At 51.9% G+C, this 11,684-nt stretch overlaps 1 protein-coding gene across 2 annotated transcripts in view; it reads right to left on the bottom strand.

Annotated features, from left to right (window-relative positions):
- LRP1 (LDL receptor related protein 1) overlaps positions 1 to 11,684 on the bottom strand; it is an 83,968-nt gene that overhangs the window by 65,278 nt on the left and 7,006 nt on the right. For both annotated transcript variants that reach the window (XM_039865753.1, XM_039865754.1), the window contains exons 2-6: positions 9,693 to 9,815; positions 7,112 to 7,249; positions 5,276 to 5,395; positions 3,907 to 4,035; positions 3,526 to 3,789 (exon numbers count right to left, since the gene is read on the bottom strand). In XM_039865753.1, coding sequence (XP_039721687.1) covers positions 3,526 to 3,789; positions 3,907 to 4,035; positions 5,276 to 5,395; positions 7,112 to 7,249; positions 9,693 to 9,815 — 774 coding nt within the window. The remainder of the gene's footprint in view (positions 1 to 3,525; positions 3,790 to 3,906; positions 4,036 to 5,275; positions 5,396 to 7,111; positions 7,250 to 9,692; positions 9,816 to 11,684) is intronic.

Below are 11,684 nucleotides of genomic sequence, written 5' to 3'. Positions count from 1 at the left end.
GCAGAGGAAGGGAAAGGAAAAGTGAAGTGGGCCAGCTGGAATTGGGGACCCATTTCGCAATCTTGCTGCCTGCAGCCCAGGGGGCCTATTCTGGGCCTCCCTGCCTCTACCTCCTTCTTCTCCATGCAGCACGGTGCAGGGTAGAAAACGCTAAGACTCCCGAGGGCCCCTCCAGAGCATCCTTATACACAGTTCAAAACTAAGTGACTTCAGCAAACCTTATTTCCTTCAAGGCCTCTATTTGTCACCTCAAAACTTCCCCTCACCACACACACATAACTTCCCAGGGATCCACTCCTGCAGTCTGCCCTCATTCTTTCAATAGTGGAAATATCCTCAAAACTGAAGGAGGACAGGTCAGATGGCAGCTTAGGCAATGCAGGGCTGGGGGTAGGGTGGGTTCGGGAGACTCGACCTTCAGCTCTGCCCAGCGGCAGCCCTGAAGGGAACTGACAGGGCCTGAGGTTTCCTGAGAGGGTGGTCAGGGTGGTGGGGTAGGATGGGTCCGCCACGCCTGGCTCTGGTACTTCTAGGCCTGTTGACCCTTCCAGACCACACTTTCTAGAACTTCAGTCTTTTCTGTATCACCTTCAAAATGCTTGCCATGTTTATGTACAGTTGCACTATTGTTTAACCTATTAAACCAGCTCACTTATTTTGATTCATCCTAAACAATCTTTGAAATCATAGATTTGATATGCTAGTTATAGGAGTTTCCTAATGAGTATTAAATAAAAACATAACTATAATAATAAAAAATGCACATCTACGTACTACCTAAAATCAAGGTGTCTCTGCTGTGGAGATGGCAGTATTAAAAACTGAGGGGCTGGCCTTGGTCCTCCCTAAGCATCTTCTGGCTCTCATCGTGATGTTCTCAGTCATGGAATCAGAGCCCTCCAAGATCTCCCATCCTGCTGGGACAGCAGCAGAGGGGAGGACGGGCCCCGCGGTGACTTCCCAGGAGGATGGGGAAGAGATCCAGAGAGGAGGAGGAGGGTCAGCAGCGTAGGCTTGGGGATGTTGATCAGTGGATGTCCTCCACTCTTGAGTACAAAAGGAAGGATGGAACTAGGGTCAAGATAGGAGAAAGCAGGAGCTTGGGTCCTGAGCCTACTCCACAAGCCTCTCCTTGAAGATGCATCGCGTGACCACTGGCCGCCCCAGGGCCTGGGAGGAGCTCTGGGGCTCTCAGGACTAAGAGCAGGCCTGGCTCACACATGCCTCAGGACTCATGTGAAACAGGCTCACTTCCTGGCCTCCTTCCTTCTTTCTATTCTATTTCTGTTTCTAGAGTTTTCTTTTAGGCAGGCTCCCACTTCTTCCCATACCAGCGGGCAGGCTTCTCTTGGCCTCTTGGCCTCTGGGCTCCAGCTCCTCTCAATGGTCAGACTCCTCCCTCCTGCATGGGGCTCAGCCCAGGGGTCTGATGGAGGTCACAGTCACAGCCAAGAATGGGATGACTGCAGGGAGGGCTTCCCCCTGCCCCCAAGAGCAGAGAGAAAGCCAGAGAATGCAGCAGCCTTTCTTCTTCATCCCCCTTGGGGAGCTAATTACAGGCTGGCAGCCCACTGCACAGGTGAGTGCCTGGGACCAGCCACCCCACACACCAGGGCAGACCATTCGGCCTCTCCTGGGAAGGGGCATAAACTGGGGATGTGGGGAGGGCACTAGGGGAAAGACACTTCCTACATCCTCAGCTCAGGACCCATAATTAGTTTGTGGGATGAGAGCAAAACAACCATCCTCAGGGTGACAGGCAGACATTCAGGCGGCATGGGGTACGGGGTAGGGGCAGGGCAGGGAGCAAGGAACAGAGGCTGGGGCAAGAGGAACCCACTCCTTCACCCCACCAGCATTTCTCCCCAGAACCTCGTTCTCTTCTAGCCTCTTGGACTCTGCCCCAGAGGGGCCCAATGAGTCTAGCAGTCTGGGAGGCAGAGCTCTGTTTGCCAAGGGAGGGGTACCTGCCTGAGGTTATTTCCTGCTTCTCTTGGGGAGGAAGGCAGGAAAGAGGCCAGGCCAGAGCAAAAGCTGAGAAGGCTCCCATCAGGGCACAGCGTCGTCCCCACCCCTCTGCCAGCCTCCTACCCACGAGCCCATGGTCTGGCCTCAGGGCCAGGAAGGGAACTGCTGGAGCTGTTTGCCCAGACAGGCCCGTTGGGTGGGGCAGTCGACAAGTTGCAGAGAGGAGGCAGCTGTCTTATGGGTTTTGCCCCAATCCTACCCTGTCTCCATGGGATTCCTTGAGCTGCCCACCGCCCAAGAGCTCAGCCAACCAGGTGGGGCAGCCCTCAGCTCAGCACTCCAAGGAGGACATATGTTCAATTGCAGGTGAGTCCTGGTCATCAACAGCCCATGGACATCAATGGGATGCTCTGCAGGAGCTGGAGGCAAGGTGTGGACCATACAATGAGGCCGTAGAGGGCGAGGGCTCTCGGAGCAACACCTGCTCCCCCAGAACTAAGCCCCGTGTCCTCCTGGGATCTTTGTCTTCTGTGGGGATAATCATATGAGGACCTGATGAAGAAACTTAAAGATCTAGGCAGGCCCAAGGTTCACATTTTTTAACTTCTCATGTGCCATTCTGCAGTTACCTCTGCCTTTCACTTCAATTTATCTGGTCTGGACAGACAACCTCAAACTCATTATGCAGATTAGAAACCAAAGTAGAGACAAGGAATTTTTGTTTACCCAGGGTCATAGATCAAGTTACTCTCCCCTGTGGGTCAGACCAACCATAGGCCCCATCTTTCCCTCAGCCCTGTGGTGCATTTTCTGGAAATGTGATGATGCCAGATGTTTTGTTTGTTTATATAATAGCATCTGAGCCAAGCAGGACTGCTCCACGCATTGTATTTATGCCCTGGCCCCGTCCTCAGTGACACCCTTTCTTCTACCCCTAAGATAACAAAGTACAGTCTAGGGAGGGAACCTGGGAACATCCGGGGTATCCTAAAATGCTCAGGTGGCTCCAGTGCCCGTGGTTCCTTCTCTAGTCTCATCTAGTGCCACAAAGGTCTCCAGAAACAGCCCTAGGACCCCCACACCCATGCTGCAGCAGGGGGTCCATTCCGGCGACACCTCAAAGGAAAACTATGGGACATGGAGACAGACCCAGCCAGGCTTTGGCTGCTTTGCCCTCGGCCACAACCCAGCAAGACTCCGCAGGCTCAAGACCCCTCTTTCTCTTGTCTTGGCTCCCACTGCAAGGGAAAACCCCTTGGCAGTTTAACCAACACTCCTTTCTCGGAGAAGGAACAGTCCCTGGTCTCTGGCAATTGACCACTTCGTTTTTCCTATGAAGTGTTCCTCAGATCTGGGCCAGAAAAGCATAGGCAGACTGTCCCTGCCCCAAACGACTATCAGCATGTGCAGTCCCTTGCTCTGGCCTCCATCAGGGGCTTCTTGTTTAGGTTCCCATGCCAGACAGGGGTCACCCTGTCTAACTCTCTGCCTCTGCCCTAGTCAGGCTCCACCTCCTCGGCCCTCCGCCGCCCTCCAAGCTGGGAGCAGGTGACTCACGGTGCAGGCTGAGGGAGATGTTGATGGTGTGCTCATCCACGAAGCCTTTCAGGCCAGGCATTCGTGCACACTTGAGCTGCGTCTGGGCAGCACTGTCCCCAACGTGCACCCAGCACACAGTCTCGTTGGCATAGCTGAAGTCCATGGCTGTGGTCTGCCGAGTGCTGGTGGGTGTGATGGTGGACACCTGGGCCCCGCTCAGGTACGTGGCCAGGATGTTCTGAGAGTTGGCAATCAGCAGCACAGGGGGCCGGTCTACTGGCTCTGCAGACGGAGAGGAGGGTCAGTGTAGCAAGGGACCCAAGGACCTCTCAGGCCACTCCCCATCAGGGAATGACACCGAGGGTACCTAGCATTGTGGCCACACATGACCCCACCCACCGTTCTTGGCCTTGCAGGAGCGGTTGTCTGGCTGCAGCAGGTAACCTTCCACACAGCCGCATGTGAAGGAGCCATCTGTGTTGGTGCAGAGCTGGCTGCAGGTGCCGTATACTGAGCACTCATCAAAGTCTGCCGAGGAAAGGGCAAGGGCATGGTCATTTCCAGTGTAACGAGGGCAGGAAAATAGGTGCCCTGGACACTACCACTGGGCGTGTGTACCCCTTCAGCTACTTTGGAGGACAATTTTGCAGAATATATTTCAACAAAAAATGTGCAAACTTTATCACCTAGCAAGTCCAGACTTGGAATCTACCCTAGAGAAATATCCACATATGTGCACATCATTCGTTCAGAAAGTATTTCTTTAGTTCCAACAAATGCCAATACTGTCCTAGGCTCTGGAGATACATCGGTGAATAAAATAGATTCAAACTGCCGCCCTCATGAAATTTAAATTCCGATAATAAATGAAATACTGTTATTACAATAATAAATAAAACAAAAAGGTAAATTATATATTTTGAGGAGCTAGTCCACTGGAAAGTGACTAGTGCTATGGAAAAAAATTTAAGCAGAGAAAGGGGATAGAGAATTCAGGTGCTGAGTGTGTGATTTTAGAGCGGCCAGGGATGGCCTCACTGAGAAGGTAACATTTGTGCAAAGACTCAAGGGAGGCAAATTTAAAACAGAAAAGTTTGCATTGTTCGTAACAGAGAGAAATTAGGCACATTTTCCTCCTCAATAGGGCGATGGCCAAGTAAACTGTGGTAACAGTCATACATCACAGTGGTTTTTTTAAAATAACAAGGTAGATCTCTACATATTAAGATGGAAAAATCTCTAGAATATACTGAGTGAAAAAACTGAAAACAGACATGTACAGTATGTTATTTATGTAAAAAAGAGGACATGCACATAAAGAGTACTTTCACTTAGATTTTCTGTGAGTATGTGCATACGGATACATAGAAAAAGGCCTGGAAAGAGAGATGGCAAACTTGTAACAGAGCTGACCTCCACAGAGATGGGAAAGAAACCGAAACTGAGGAGGATTTGGCAAAGTGGACTTTGACAAACTTAAACTTATATAGGTCATATGTGAGTTTTCATGTAAAAAAAAACTAAAGGATTTTGTAGTGCTTTAATTTTTTTTTACATGAAAACTCACAGATGACCTATATAAGTTTAAGATGAATTTTTAAAAGTCTGGTGGAAGGAAGTGGGCTCACCGTCATGCCCGGAGGCTTCAGGGCGTGTAGCCAGGCCTCCTCTCTTGAACTTTCCATCTGATTTTCTCCCGCCCCAGCCAGACCTGCTGGCCCTGGCTCCCTCTTCCCCCATCAACACACAAGCACTTGCACTCACTCACCTTTGCAGGTCTTGCCATCTGCCTGCAGTTGGAAGCTGTTGTTACAGTAGCAGGTGGGCCCGTTGAATGTGGGGACACAGTGGTGCTGGCAGCCCAGCTGAGAACAGTTGCCTCGGAGCTCTGTGGGGAGCAGATGACACACACTCAGGCCCCCAGACCTGGCAGCCACCCCCAGACTGCAACCCCCCCTCACCTCCCATCAACTCTTTAGGGCCTATAGTGGCAGAGACGGAAGAGGCTTAGGAAGCATCTGCTATATTTTACAAGTGGGGAAACTGAGACCCAGAGAGGGTATATAAGACAGGCTAAAGGTCACACAAGCAATTATGATATAGAACCACATCTCCTTGCTCTGACTGCTCCGGCCCCTCTGTGCCCCTGGAGAGGGGTTTGGTAGTTTGTTGGGCTCAGAGGGAGCACGGATAGTGAGTCTCATTTCCTTCATACGTCTCTTGTCTTCACTGCCCGGTTACTACGATGTTGACTCTAGGGCTGAGGGTGAAGAGTAGGCAAGTTTTCTCTGTAGGATCCCAGCTCCAACTTGGAAGCACCCTCCAACCTGTCCCTTGGGCCCTGGAGGCCTCCAAGAGAAGGCCTAAGTGAAGTCCAGGTGGAGGACAGGAGGAGGAGCAAAACTGGTTCCCTCGGGATCCTTCTCTAATCTTTCTCCTGCCACTGACCCACTTCCACAGGGGAGACAGAAGGGAATGAGACAGGACGGGGGAGAGGTGGGAGCAGCTGCCCCCCCAGACCAGCGACCTAATTAATGGCCTTGCGTGGGGCCAGGCGGCCTGGCCACAAAGACCCCTTTGTCCAGTTGCCTCGCACCCCCACTTAGGAGTGAGAGCTGCCGAGATGCTAAGACGTTCAGAAGCACTAAGCCTGCCAGGCGGAGCTGGGGTGAGGGGTCACACCCCAGCTATTCCTTTTCCTCCCCACCTCCGTCCGAGAACCCAAATGTGCTGCCTGCCCAGCCTTCCCCCACAAAGGAAGGAAGTATTATTTGTTCCATAAAATCTAGAAACGAGTTTCTCTTCTGGATATGCGGTAGGAAGATGAGGAGATCCAACTTTTGTAATATCAGAGAAGTAAGTTCAAACCCCAGGTTTTCGAGGGGTTTTTTTTGTTGTTGTTTTTGAAACCGAAAACGTACTCAAAAGGAAGCAAATTTGAACATGTACCAGCTGATAAGATGGGATGTGTGTGGTAACTGAAGTCAGCCCCTAGGCCCACACTCCGCAACCCATCCCAGGAGCTTCAGATAAAAACATAGAAAATCAACCAAAGGAGAGGATAAAACTCTTCCACAAACTCCTTTGTTCCACACTCCCTGCCGAGTGAACAGCATCCAGATGTGCTTCCTCCCACAGGCCGAGGAAGCAGGTGAACAAAGCTCCAGACCCCAGCCTCAGCTTTTACCACAGCGTCTGCTTTTCTCTGTTCATACTCATGTTTCATGTAAGAATCCATTTGGAGAAAGGACCCCACCATTTACTTAAAAATATATATATATGAAAATACTGATCTAGTATAAAGCTCTCATTTTACAGGTGGGAAACTGGGGTCTGGAGAGGGGTAGTGACTTGTCTGAGTACACACAGAAGTACCCAGGCCACGGCCCACACCGAGGCCCACGGGGATGCTGACCAAGCTCCAAAGGGCTCATGGATTTAGGCTGCTGTCTGGTGGCAATTCTGTGTAAGGATGCAGGACAAGGCTTCATCCCCACTGAAGGTGTGAGGATAGTCCTTAGATAATAGGCCTCCAAACCCCTCAGGTGCCTGGCTGAGAGGTCACTGCATCCACCTGAAATAGAAGAGGAGGAAGGGCCCTTACCTCGGCAGTGGGGTCCCTCGTCCGAACCATCCATGCAGTCCTGGACTCCGTTGCAGAGGCGGGACATGAGGATACACAGCTCGGTGCCCAGGCAATTGTGCTCATTTGGCTGACATCGCTGGGCCTTACTCTGTGGGCCTGGGAGCAGATGGAAAGGTTAGCATGACCAAGCTGGCTATAGTGGCCATTTAGCCAGCTGTTCACTGGGTGAGGAGGTGGGAAATTGCAGACTGGGGTTGCAGACATCTGCATTTTTTTAGGTCTCAGGAAGCCTCAGTGCTGGTTAGCCTCTTCCACCTAAACTTCTTCTGCACCATTCCTAACAGCAGTCACACACCTGGGAACAGTCAGGTGGAGAAGAGAACAAGGCCTTCAGCCAAGAGTCCATTCTCCAAACAACCTACGCCTATGGACCCCAATGTCTCCACATTGTACACTCAGGGGACAGGCCAAGGTTAGAGGTGAAAGGTTCCGATGAGATGAGGAAAACTGAGTCCATGGCAGAGAAGCTCAAATAATAAAGAACACTTCCTTCCCATAGCTCCGCAGGTCGCAGAGCCTGGGGCTGAGAGAGTGGGACCGGGTCTTCCGGAACCTCACCGTACAGTACACAGCACCAGCCACAGGGGGCTATCGAGCATTTGAATTGCATCTAGTTCAAAATGTAAGTATAAAATACACACTAGCTTTTGAAGACTTAATACTACACACACACACACACACACACACACACACACACACAAGAATGAGAAAGATCTCATTAATACTTTTATATGAATAATATACTGAAATAATATTTTAGATACACTGGGTAAAATAAAATGAAAATTAATTTCAACTGGTTATTTTTACTTTTCTTAATGTGGCTACTAGAAAATTTTGAAATTGCCTATGTGGCTTATATTATATTTCTATTTCACAGCACCAACCTCAGAACAGCCTGCCTGATGGAAGGATTTGGGAAGGGTCGAAGGTGGTGGCCCACTGGTGATGTCTCTGGTACTTCCTTTGCTGCCCAAGAAGGTGGGCTAGGGGGGAAGGGTAAATCTCCTCAGGGAATCTTTGGGAAGCCACCCAGGCTAGGATACCAGTTGAGCCCATGATTTGAAAGGCAGACTACTGCCTACTAGCTCCCAAATCTGGACAGGGTGTGTGAGTGACAGAGTGTCTGCATGTGAGTGAACTTGTACCGTGTGCCTGGGGAGGAGTCTGCATGCACAGGTGAGGGAGGTGTGGGGTATGGAGTGAGGGTGTATCTGTGTGTCTATGCGTGCTGGTATTTCTGGCCTCAGTCTGTGCATTTCTATGTCCTTTGGGGAGTGAGTCTGGGTTTGTGTGTGTCTGAGGGCATCTGTCTGAATGCAGGCTGTGCTTCTGCATCTCCCATTTGAGTGGTGACTCCGAGCTGCTGTGAGATCATGTCCATGCCAGCATCTGCCTTTGTCTGTGTATGTCGGGTGGGCAAGTCAGCACCCAGGAGGGGATGTGTGTGAGTGTGGAGGGTCTGGGAGTGTGTATGAGTAGGGACAGTGTGGGATGTCTATAAGGTGGAGTTTGCATCAAACTAAAGAAAGAATGGATAAAAAGCACCAGATCTGGCTTTTCCACAAAGTTTTCTTAACCCTGAACACCAAGCATCAGGTCAGAAATGTGGGGGCGTAAAGGTGGCATCAGACAAGAAGATGATCCAGGCTGAACCACCCCCACCACAGAAACACTTGCAGAATATCCCTGGCCCCCACTCCTCCAGGGTAGGGTTTGAGGGTGAGGCCAAGAGAACTGCTGGCTCCTTTTCTGGCCCTAAAATTACTCCTGATAATTATGGGTGAGGGAGTGGGGAAAGTACAAGAGATGGGGCTGGAACAGAATAAACCTGAGAAAGAGAATAGAGACAGACCTAAGAATGTAGGGGCACGTAGACCCTGGCCCATATTAATCGCGCAGGGAAGAGGCTGAAGGTGGAGACCCCAGCACTCTGCCAGATGCCCAGGACTCTGGGGTCCAGCCAGTAAGTCCCCCACCCCCCACTGGCAGGGTAAAGGCTGGGCGGGGACCTTTCTCCCAGTTTAAACAGCTGCCTCTGATTACACCATTTACTGGGGGCAGGAGAAGGCGTGCGTGGCGGGAAATGCACGGGGGTGGGGCTTCTGGTACAGAGACTGAGCAAGAGTTGGTGGCCTTTGGCCTGGGAGCCTGAGGACAGGAAAGGAGCCTGGCCAGACCTGGGGGCACTCAGCAAGGGTTAGGAGGCTCTGAGGTGGGAAGAAGTGGGACAAGTAAAAGAAAAGGGAGGTTGGATCTTCTTCCAGCAAAGCTGCTGATGCAGAGAACACAGTCTCTGGCAGGCTTGGGGAGGGTAGCGACTGAGGGAGCAATCGGATGTGCCATTTCTTAGCACACCAGGCACCATGCCGGGCACTCTGAAGTGGGGAGAGGACAGTTTTAGCTGTGTCATGGACAAACAATCACAGAGCAAGGTCTATACCAGGTTAGAGATCAGCTGTCCTCATCCCAAACAGCCTGGGCCAAAATGAAGAGATAAGTCAAGGGTTTGTGGGACGGGACCCAGAAGAGTACTTACAGATCTCAGGGGCCTCATCAGATCCATCTGGGCAGTCTCTCTCACCGTCACACCGCCAGCCCTTTGAGATACAGGTAATCTGGTCTCTGCAGGCAAACTGCTTGGGGCTGCAAGTCTTGGGGACTAAGAGCGAGGAAAGAAAACGAGGGGTAAATGAAGGAGGGAGGCCAATTCCATGGCCCTGAAGCCTTCCTAGAGCTCCTCCTCTTTCCCCGGCATCAGTCCTCATCCAACTCAGACTCTGAGCTATAGTCCATGTGCCTGGGGGGAGGTGGCTGTGTGTCACTGCTAGAACATTGTGTACCTGTGGTGAGGGTATAGGAAGGATGCAGGGAGCACATTTTATCACCCCTCACCCAGCCCCCTAGGCTGCCCGTCCAGCGTGCCCCTCCTCCAGCCCTCAGGGCCAAAGCCCTTGCTGTTTTGGTTACTCTGGCCGGGCAACAGCACTCCTGGCTTTGCTGACTGAGAATGATGGAAAAGGATGGGGCATTTAGGGGACACTGATATGTTTTTCTCTTTATCTTCCTCTCCCTCCTCCCAGAAGCCCAGAGCTGGTTTTTTTTTAACCTTTCTGCTCCTCTGCTCTCTGGGACACTCTTGGTCCTTGGAATCCATCACCCCACCCATCTCCAACTCCTAACCACCGGGCTCCCAGATAGGAAGAGTGTATGTGGGGTGCCCTCGGTATAGTGGTAGCTTGGAGGTGGTTATCAGCAGAGGTATTGGAGGACAGGTTGGGCAGGGCAGGGCAGGGCAGGGCAGAGAGAGCCCAGCCTCCACCTCCATTCTCTAAAGACACAGCCTCCCTTGTGGTTAGATCTCAAGTAAGACTTTCAGCAGGTGTCCTTAGAGGTCAGAGGCACCTAAAGATTGCTCAGGATGATAGAGTTAGAAAGCCGAGGCAGGGGGATGGCTAGGGCGACTTGTGGGAGCTGATTTCGGCCCAGTCGACTCATGAAGTTACTCCATCCAGGACCTCTTTGCCCTGTCCCTTTACCCCCACCAGTCTCCCCTTGCTCCTAAGCCATTCTCCCACCTCGTTCTTCAAGGAGAAGTTGGGAATGGTAACACCAGCTTCTTGTGGGCTCGGTATGTGCTGGGAACTGTGATAAATCAGTTCTTTCCATGTGTCATCTTATTTAATCCTCTCCACAATATGACAAAGTAGGTACCACTAATACTATCGTTTCATAGATGGGGAAACCGACCCTCAGAGAGGGTTGGGTAACATAGCAGGCAAGTGACAAAACCAGGGCTCAGTCAGTTTTGAGCTGATTCTAAGCTATTCGGCTGACATGCACGGGAGACCAGCTCTGTAGCACTGGGGTGTCAAGGAGAAGCGAGACGCCCCGTCAGGAGCCTCTGTCCCTTGGGAACACAGATGTACATCACTACCTCAAATGCAGGGCAAAGTGTGTTCAGGACTGGGATGGAGTTATAAGGAAAGCATGCCAGGGCTCTGAGCAGGGAGGGACAGAGTCTGAGAGGAACCACACGGAGAAGATGTCCTCCCGCCTTAACCCTCATCTCTGGCAGAGGGGACTACACTCAGGCCTCTGGCCAGGATGAGAGCCGAGTTCAGGAAACGCATCAAGGAGAGCTGGGCCAGGCCCCCCCAGAGTCCCCCTCCCTTACCCCCCACCCTGAGCAGGGAATAAAGGCCCCTTGAGGAGGTGGATAATGCTGAGTTCATTGCCCCACTGGGCCAGCTGTGAGGTCTTCCCGGGAAACAGCCTGCCAGCCTAGTTAGCATGCCGGAGAACGGTCCTCTTCCCCTGGCCAGCGAGACTGGCTGGGGTGGGGGCTGGCGGGGGCTGGAATGGGACTCAGAGGCAGATGGACTGTTTGGAGCCCAGAAACAGTCCCCATGCAACACCCCCCCCACCACCACCACCTGGACTTAGTCCACACCCCCACACCTTCTGGGCCAGAACTCACAGCCTGGGCCTGAGGTCACTGGTTGGTCACTCCGACCTCAGGTCCCGGCCA

The sequence above is a fragment of the Pteropus medius genome, unplaced genomic scaffold, assembly GCF_902729225.1.
Source record: "Pteropus medius unplaced genomic scaffold, Ma_sr-lr_union100, whole genome shotgun sequence".
NCBI lineage: Eukaryota > Metazoa > Chordata > Mammalia > Chiroptera > Pteropodidae > Pteropus > Pteropus medius.
The sequence above is the reverse complement of the archived record's forward strand: the minus strand, read 5'-3'. Positions and strand labels throughout refer to the sequence as shown.